The 9,789-nt window shown below is 42.7% G+C and overlaps 2 protein-coding genes across 2 annotated transcripts; both read right to left on the minus strand.

The window, feature by feature from the left end:
- Positions 1–574: 574 nt before the first annotated feature.
- Positions 575–2,209, minus strand: LOC308152382 (E3 ubiquitin-protein ligase TRIM21-like; the record flags this gene model as incomplete). The annotated part of the gene is made up of 1 exon (XM_080525349.1): positions 575–2,209. The coding sequence occupies one exon, from the start codon at positions 2,207–2,209 to the stop codon at positions 575–577; it is 1,635 nt and encodes a 544-aa protein (XP_080381475.1).
- Positions 2,210–3,390: 1,181 nt separating this feature from the next.
- On the minus strand, positions 3,391–5,359 carry LOC308152692 (E3 ubiquitin-protein ligase TRIM21-like; the record flags this gene model as incomplete). Its single annotated transcript, XM_080525740.1, has 2 exons — positions 5,268–5,359; positions 3,391–5,027 (listed from the first exon to the last, which is right to left on the minus strand). The coding sequence occupies exon 2, from the start codon at positions 5,023–5,025 to the stop codon at positions 3,391–3,393; it is 1,635 nt and encodes a 544-aa protein (XP_080381866.1). The 5' UTR covers positions 5,026–5,027; positions 5,268–5,359.
- Between the last annotated feature and the right edge of the window lie 4,430 nt (positions 5,360–9,789).

Consider the following 9,789-nt stretch of genomic DNA (forward strand, 5'->3'; position numbering starts at 1 on the left):
TGTTAAATGTAATTTCGTCACACACATGCAGAGACTGAAGGACAACTTGTGTTTGTGTTTTAATAAGCCAGACAGCCAGTCTGTTACCTCACCACCACCATTCTACAGCATTGGGACCTGGACTAGACTGATTATTAATGTGATCAATGGATCTGATCGATCCAAGTGAATTTAATTGTCTGAACATCCTCAATTTCCCTCTGTACACACCCAGTATTCATTACACTCAAAGTCCCCAAAATAGGTAAACATTACAATGATAACTAGCTAATAATGAAAATACAGTATGAGAGCATCTGGTTTATAATAATGTGAACACCCAGAGAAGTCAAACAGTCTCACGTATATAGAGTCATATGTTCTTATGAGGCTGGAGAGGCTGGGCTATATCTGACATTGCTGCTGCATATTCACATCTAGCAGACACACTCAGAGCACAAACTATATGATAACAAACCATAACCAGCTCAGAAATTACTCTCTGTGGTAAATTATATCAAAACCTTCCCTAATGAGTGACTACAGATAAAGATAATTCTAAAGGTGCATATTTTACTGCTTTAAAGGTTGAAAATCAGTCAGTGTGATTGACAGGAGAGATGATCAGAGGGGCAGAGTTTTTACCACCAGCATTCAGCTCAGGGCTGAAGAATGGATAGAGTTTCTCAGTGAAGGTGCAGCCAGTGAAAGAGTAGATCAGAGACCTGGCCTCCACATCATAAAAGGAGACCTGGCCCTCCTCATAATCCACAAACACCCCCACCTTCTGGGGCTTCTCTCTCAGGGACAGGGGGACAACATTAGCCTGGTACTCATTTCCATTCCTCAACACTACAGTCCAGTATCCATTCCTAGGGTTCAGTATGATACTACCCCTCTTCCTGTTGATGGACTCTCTGGCCACTCCTACATCCCAGTCAGTCTTCTTCTTCACCTCCACTTCATAGTAAAACCTCCCTGAGGAGAATCCCTCCTTTCCTAAAACACTGGCACAGTCAAACCTCTCTGCGTTATCAGGGAGATTCTTTCTTGTGGCTCCTAATCTAACTTGTTTCCCATCCTGAGACAGAATGAAACGGGGATGTGCTGTATCAGGGTCCAGAGTCACGGCCACTGCATACTGCTGAATCATATTCAGCTCAGCATCGCACAACTTCTTCACTTCACTCATAAGTGTCTCCTCCAGCTGAGACACAGCTCTCCTCACAGTCCCCACATAGAGATCACTGTGGACGCTGACCTCAGACCAGTCCTTGGTGTGTGGAGGGGTGGACAGGGAAGGGAAGCTCTGGAGGAGGTGGAGGTGGTCCTCAGTGTGTGAGAGCTGCTCCAGCTCAGTGCTTCTCCTCTGTAGCTCAGTGATCTCCTGCTCCAGCTCTTTAATCAGCCCTTCAGCCCGCCTCTCTGCTGCTTTCTGCTTCTCCTCGATCACGTCAAGGAGCTCAGCCTGGCCTCTCTTCATGGAGTCCACCAGAGCAGTGAAGACCTGTACGCTGTCTGCTTTCTCTCTCTCTGCAACTTTCTGACTAAGATCTACTGAGTGTTTGATCTCTGAAACCTTCTGCAGTCGCTCCTGGATCATCTGCTGAACATCTGCCTCTGTCTTCCCCAGCTGAGCCTTCCTCTCTCCATACTCCTCCTCTATGGGGACGGTGTCATGGGTCTTGTGGTCTGTCTCAGTGCAGAACTGACACACACACGTCTGGTCACGCCTACAGAACAGCTCCAGGGGTCTGTCATGCTTCTTACACATCCTGTCTTCCAGGTTCTCCACAGGGTCGATCAGCTTGTGTCTCTTTAAGGCTGCGACTCTCTGATGAGGCTCCAGGTGAGTCTCACAGTAAGAGGTCTGACACACCAGGCAGGACTTCAGAGCCTTGACCTTCGTCCCAGGGCAGAAGTCACAGGACACTTCTCTAGGTTTGACAGGTGTGTCTGGGGCTGGGCTGCTGGTTGCCTTCACTTCAACTGACTTCCTAACCTGAGCGGCCATCTCAGAGATGAAAGTATTGACAAAGAGATCTGGTCTCTTATCAAATGATTTTTTACACATTGGACACTGGCACGGGTCATTGCTGTCCCAGTACTTTCTGATACAGGCCATGCAGAAGTTGTGTCCACATTGAATAGAGACTGGGTCAGTGAACACATCCAGACAGACAGAACACAGGAACTGCTCCTCAGACAGGAGACTGCTGGAGGAAGCCATATCTAGAGAGACCAGAGGAGACACCATAAAGCATTTCCTGGAATCAATCAGATCTCGATAGGGACTGTCTTATGAGATTATACAGCGATCAATAATGATAACATTATAATATTTTGTATCACATAGAAAATAGTCCTTCAACCAAATCAAAAAGTTGTACATACTGAACTGTAAATAAAAAACTCTGAGAGAGTGTGAACACAATAGCTTATCTTGACTTGTCATTGTAAGTCTCAACTCACCTGTCTGTGATTCTGTGAGAGTGTGATAGATGTCTCTGTCCTTTCTACTGTATGTGTGATAGATTGTTTGAGGACGATTTCTCAGGAGTTTGCGAGAGTCTGCTCTCCACTTTACGTCTCTACACAGTTTAGTTTCATTTCAGCTGCCTGACGTTGAGATGCTCCTCCCCAACAACAGGTGTTGATGTTTGATATGCAGTGATGATAAAACCACCACAGAAACAGACTATTATACAAACTTATAATATCACATACAGAAAATCTATATTACAATCACAGTCAACCTTATCAAACAGTTTTTAAGCATATCTGATTCCCTTTGCAAGCCATTAAATCTATAAAAAATGATTATCAAATGTACATTCTGTTAAATGTAATTACGTCACACACATGCAGAGACTGAAGGACAACTTGTGTTTGTGTTTTAATAAGCCAGACAGCCGGTCTGTTACCTCACCACCACCATTCTACAGCATTGGGACCTGGACTAGACTGATTATTAATGTGATCAATGGATCTGATCGATCCAAGTGAATTTAATTGTCTGAACATCCTCAATTTCCCTCTGTACACACCCAGTATTCATTACACTCAAAGTCCCCAAAATAGGTAAACATTACAATGATAACTAGCTAATAATGAAAATACAGTATGAGAGCATCTGGTTTATAATAATGTGAACACCCAGAGAAGTCAAACAGTCTCACGTATATAGAGTCATATGTTCTTATGAGGCTGGAGAGGCTGGGCTATATCTGACATTGCTGCTGCATATTCACATCTAGCAGACACACTCAGAGCACAAACTATATGATAACAAACCATAACCAGCTCAGAAATTACTCTCTGTGGTAAATTATATCAAAACCTTCCCTAATGAGTGACTACAGATAAAGATAATTCTAAAGGTGCATATTTTACTGCTTTAAAGGTTGAAAATCAGTCAGTGTGATTGACAGGAGAGATGATCAGAGGGGCAGAGTTTTTACCACCAGCATTCAGCTCAGGGCTGAAGAATGGATAGAGTTTCTCAGTGAAGGTGCAGCCAGTGAAAGAGTAGATCAGAGACCTGGCCTCCACATCATAAAAGGAGACCTGGCCCTCCTCATAATCCACAAACACCCCCACCTTCTGGGGCTTCTCTCTCAGGGACAGGGGGACAACATTAGCCTGGTACTCATTTCCATTCCTCAACACTACAGTCCAGTATCCATTCCTAGGGTTCAGTATGATACTACCCCTCTTCCTGTTGATGGACTCTCTGGCCACTCCTACATCCCAGTCAGTCTTCTTCTTCACCTCCACTTCATAGTAAAACCTCCCTGAGGAGAATCCCTCCTTTCCTAAAACACTGGCACAGTCAAACCTCTCTGCGTTATCAGGGAGATTCTTTCTTGTGGCTCCTAATCTAACTTGTTTCCCATCCTGAGACAGAATGAAACGGGGATGTGCTGTATCAGGGTCCAGAGTCACGTCCACTGCATACTGCTGAATCATATTCAGCTCAGCATCGCACAACTTCTTCACTTCACTCATAAGTGTCTCCTCCAGCTGAGACACAGCTCTCCTCACAGTCCCCACATAGAGATCACTGTGGACGCTGACCTCAGACCAGTCCTTGGTGTGTGGAGGGGTGGACAGGGAAGGGAAGCTCTGGAGGAGGTGGAGGTGGTCCTCAGTGTGTGAGAGCTGCTCCAGCTCAGTGCTTCTCCTCTGTAGCTCAGTGATCTCCTGCTCCAGCTCTTTAATCAGCCCTTCAGCCCGCCTCTCTGCTGCTTTCTGCTTCTCCTCGATCACGTCAAGGAGCTCAGCCTGGCCTCTCTTCATGGAGTCCACCAGAGCAGTGAAGACCTGTACGCTGTCTGCTTTCTCTCTCTCTGCAACTTTCTGACTAAGATCTACTGAGTGTTTGATCTCTGAAACCTTCTGCAGTCGCTCCTGGATCATCTGCTGAACATCTGCCTCTGTCTTCCCCAGCTGAGCCTTCCTCTCTCCATACTCCTCCTCTATGGGGACGGTGTCATGGGTCTTGTGGTCTGTCTCAGCGCAGAACTGACACACACACGTCTGGTCACGCCTACAGAACAGCTCCAGGGGTCTGTCATGCTTCTTACACATCCTGTCTTCCAGGTTCTCCACAGGGTCGATCAGCTTGTGTCTCTTTAAGGCTGCGACTCTCTGATGAGGCTCCAGGTGAGTCTCACAGTAAGAGGTCTGACACACCAGGCAGGACTTCAGAGCCTTGACCTTCGTCCCAGGGCAGAAGTCACAGGACACTTCTCTAGGTTTGACAGGTGTGTCTGGGGCTGGGCTGCTGGTTGCCTTCACTTCAACTGACTTCCTAACCTGAGCGGCCATCTCAGAGATGAAAGTATTGACAAAGAGATCTGGTCTCTTATCAAATGTTTTTTTACACATTGGACACTGGCACGGGTCATTGCTGTCCCAGTACTTTCTGATACAGGCCATGCAGAAGTTGTGTCCACATTGAATAGAGACTGGGTCAGTGAACACATCCAGACAGACAGAACACAGGAACTGCTCCTCAGACAGGAGACTGCTGGAGGAAGCCATATCTAGAGAGACCAGAGGAGACACCATAAAGCATTTCCTGGAATCAATCAGATCTCGATAGGGACTGTCTTATGAGATTATACAGCGATCAATAATGATAACATTATAATATTTTGTATCACATAGAAAATAGTCCTTCAACCAAATCAAAAAGTTGTACATACTGAACTGTAAATAAAAAACTCTGAGAGAGTGTGAACACAATAGCTTATCTTGACTTGTCATTGTAAGTCTCAACTCACCTGTCTGTGATTCTGTGAGAGTGTGATAGATGTCTCTGTCCTTTCTACTGTATGTGTGATAGATTGTTTGAGGACGATTTCTCAGGAGTTTGCGAGAGTCTGCTCTCCACTTTACGTCTCTACACAGTTTAGTTTCATTTCAGCTGCCTGACGTTGAGATGCTCCTCCCCTCCCAGTACAGCTCTCCTCCCTGGAACAGAGTTAACCCTTTACAGGCTGCTCTGTTTCTAACATGTGCTTTTACAGACACGCTCTTCTTACCTGTCATTTCCAATCATCATATTGTTCCCAGTCAGTATAAACTGTAATCAGAATAATATGTGTGATCAGGACTAAGGTTGCTACAGAGTTAACACTTCCTCTGGCATGGATCACCGTGTTTGAAGCCACTTAAACACTCAAACTCTCTCTGTCTCTCTCAGCTATGAACAGTAAACAGGAGAGTGTATCAGGTCAGAGGTTCTACAGAGTAAAGTCTTTCTCTGCCACAGATCTCAGTGTTTGATGAGGCTTAACTTAACAACTGACAAATAATTCTGGAACTCTCACCACATAGAGTGCCACATGTTTTATGTGGTTTCTGCCTAGCAACACCACTCCGCTACACAATGAAGCATCATAATTGATGCATTCCTGGTGAACATACACCTCTCAGCCCTTACTCCTTACTCTAACCCCAGTAAGACGTAATCATGAGAACACGAGAATCCTGAGTCACTGTCGACAAATAAACTCATATTGGTCATTTGAACTATTTGTCATCATAAAAACAATGTAGGGGTGGAATTCCACGGCTGCACTAATATTGCCAGTATATATATTTTTTGTTGTTGTTGTTGTTTGTCTATTTTTTAGACAGATTACATGTATCATACATATGATATGACAAATATAATTTCACAAGTTTCTTACCTTAATTAAATGTGTTTCCAATGGTCAATAAATGAAGAAAAGACAGTAAAAGAGTCCGTGTTCTGTTGATGGAGCAAAGCAGCAGGACTTGCGGTGTGTGTGTGTGTGTGTGTGTGTGTGTGTGTGTGTGTGTGTGTGTGTGTGTGTGTGTGTGTGTGTGTGTGTGTCGTGTATATAACCGCTCTGGATATTTAAACCTTAAACATAGGCTCGCGCAATTGGTCGCTTCATGACTGTCGCAAGAAGATGTATATCTGGCCCAATATAGGCCTGGTTGGATGGTGTCCTCGGTTTCCTTACCAATCTGCAAAAAACAACAACAACACGTTTTGTCATTAGGTGAGCTTAGAATGATATAGGTTCTATCTCCATTTAGAATGATAAGGTTCTATCTCCGTTTAGAATTATAAGGTTCTATCTCCGTTTAGAATGATAAGGTTCTATCTCCGTTTAGAATGATAAGGTTCTATCTCCGTTTAGAATGATAAGGTTCTATCTCCGTTTAGGGTAGTTCAGAGATATTGAGCGTCAAAGTTTTTACATTCCATTATGTTTTATGAGATGGAACCTTTGTATTTTATTAATTACTAACTCAAAAATGTAAACATTTTTAAAAATAACACCACACAGGAATTAATAAACACCTAATGGATCAGATTATGTAAAAAACTCAATTTTGACAGAAATGGAGATAGAACCTTATAATTCTAACGTCACGAAATGTAGGCTACATAGTACAAGACAATGCAACGAAATGATTGTGCGTCTAACCAGAATTGCAACAAATAGCAACTATATTGCAGTGTAGCAGTAGAAGGTCATTGTAATATACTTACACCAGAAGAGACGACAATAACACCGTTAGCTTGACACCAACATTCCCATGAAAGAGCGTCGGGTACATCAACTGAAGTCCAACTTAGTCTTCGAGAGGGAATGTACAATAGTTAGTGGTTATAAAAAAGCAAATACGATCTGTCTAAAACCCTCCGTGCAAATATCAACTCTTCACCGTTTCAGACAAATCCAGCGCCATGGAGCCCAGGCCAATGTGTGCTTAGGAGATCGGTTAAACTGACTGCTCGAAGTCAGATTCTGAGAACAATTTATACCAGCATTACCACACTCGGTAAGGTTTCAACCATGAATATCAAAATAGCTTTTAATGGGGAACACTCACTGGCAAGTTATCACAACAAAAGCATTCCATTCGTAAACAGTGTTTTCCACAAGTAGCCTAACAGCCGCTTGGGTCTGAAATCATTTGCATTTCGCGTTTGAGTGGAACTTTATTAAAAATACAAAAAACGAAACACTGGAACGAAATATCACACAATAACGTAAAATGTATCGAAATATGCCTCATAAAACATAGGCTACATTAAAATTAGATCAAACATGACTGATACACCCAACTATGAAACATTCAAACGTAATAGTACGCCAGACCCTGTCCCAAGATACAGACCCCCGCCCGATCACCATTTCGTTTTGTTTTATTATTTACTTTAATTCTTTCTTTTTTTCCACTGCAATCATTGTAGGCCTACAGAAATATGTCGCCTACAGCGATAGTGCTGGGGATGGGGGTGGGGGAGTCCTACGTGCCATTAGGGTACAAGTGAATCAGGCAGTAGTCAAAGAAAATACACTGATCGAGGTCGTTAGTGAAATCCATGTAGGCTATGTGCATCCCTTCCCCCCACTTTTCAATGTGTCAACGCTGGATGTGGCTCAGTTTGTCATAAAATACATTTCAAAAGTAATGTAGTACATTTCAAACCTGCTAACTGCGACACTTTAATGAATGTGCAAAAATACTATGTGCAATATGACTACCCTTGTGTACATAAGGTTCAGATATAGGAAAAGTTTGGATATTTATAGCATAGCATAGAGTACAGCACAGTGTTTTAATTTGTATAGTATAGTAGTATAGTATAGTAGATAGCGTACATAGCCTTTATTTATGTAAACCAGCTCTTTTCCCTTTTTTATTTTACCCTTGGCCCTCTTGTTTTTAGTCTTTTTTCCAAGCACCAGGGGAGCCCCCCCTCCTAAATGTCTTTGTATGGTACCTGTACTGTATTAATTAATGACAATAAAGACCATTCATTCATAACTCCATCTGGACACCAGGGGGCGGCAGAGAACTCCTGATGGATTTATCTCCAAGTGGCCTTTCAACCGCATTCCCTCATCTGGTCTCCTCTCCGCTCTACACGACACAATCTGGTCTCCTCTCCGCTCTACACTACACTACACAATCTGGTCTCCTCTCCGCTCTACACTACACAATCTGACACAGCTACACTTTCATATTAGCCTACTATTGATGATGATATATATGAATATACAGAGCCCTGCATAAGTAAGAACGTTTTTCTTCTTTTGGCTCTATACTCGTTTGGATTTGAAATGACAACAATCACTATAAAGATGGTCAAGTAGAGTTCTCTTATTTAATGGTGTTTGTGTACATTGGTTTCACCATTTAGATTTTTTTTTTTTTTTTTTTTACACTTAGTCTTTCAGGGCACCAACAATAATGGGATTCATATAATGTCTAAATTAAGCACTCATGTTAAATAATTGGTCGAAAATCCTTTGCATGCAATACCTCCCCTGAAGTCTGCCACCCATTTCCCCCACCAGACCTGTATGCAGCCATCTTCACTTGTTGTTTGTGGTCTTTTTTTTGCCTACAATCTTATCATCAAGGAATTGAAATGCATGTTCAATTGGATTAAAATGTAAGATTGACTTGGCCACTGAAGAACATTCCCTCAATCCCATCTCACAAAACATAATGGAATGTAAACACTTTGACGCTCAATATCTCTGAACTACCCTAAACGGAGATAGAACCTTATCATTCTAAACGGAGATAGAAGAACCGCATCATTCTAAACGGAGATAGAAGAACCTTATCATTCTAAACGGAGATAGAACCTTATCATTCTAAACGGAGATAGAACCTTATCATTCTAAACGGAGATAGAACCTTATCATTCTAAGCTCACGTAGAAATGCTGATGGCTCATTACTGGGGCCATACAGCGCAAAGTGCCCTATCTGAATGATGATACTGGTTTGAAATGAAGTCGTTGGTTACTTTCGTGACCACTTATTGTGTTTACACTTGAATAATACGTGTGACAAAGGAATTGCCTGAATCAACTGAAACCACTTGACAAGTGTTTTGGGTTTACTGGGTCACTAGTTGACATCCTGCCTACGATCAAATCGACCCATTCCGAGACTTTGTGTTTGTGTTTGTTTGTGTGCTGCTTGTCCTAACAGATGGACGAATCCACTCAATTGTTCCTGGATGGTTAACCTGACTACTTTCTGTTATCACAAACCAACACAGTGTCCAAAAGCATGGTATGTATGTCTATACGATTTGTTTCAACTCAGAACCATTATGAGATGATATAAGACCTAATAATACTGCTTTGTCTGTGTGTATATCTGTCTGTGTGTGTGTTTGTGTGTGTGTGTGTGTGTGTGTGTGTGTGTGTGTGGCCTCCCACATGCTCTCAGGCAGGAGTTAGACATGAACCAAGACATTGAGATAAGAGATGAGCTGCTGATCTCACCGTCACCC

Source organism: Nansenia antarctica (genome assembly GCF_963989245.1).
Source record: "Nansenia antarctica genome assembly, chromosome: 3".
NCBI classification, from domain to species: Eukaryota; Metazoa; Chordata; class Actinopteri; order Argentiniformes; family Microstomatidae; genus Nansenia; species Nansenia antarctica.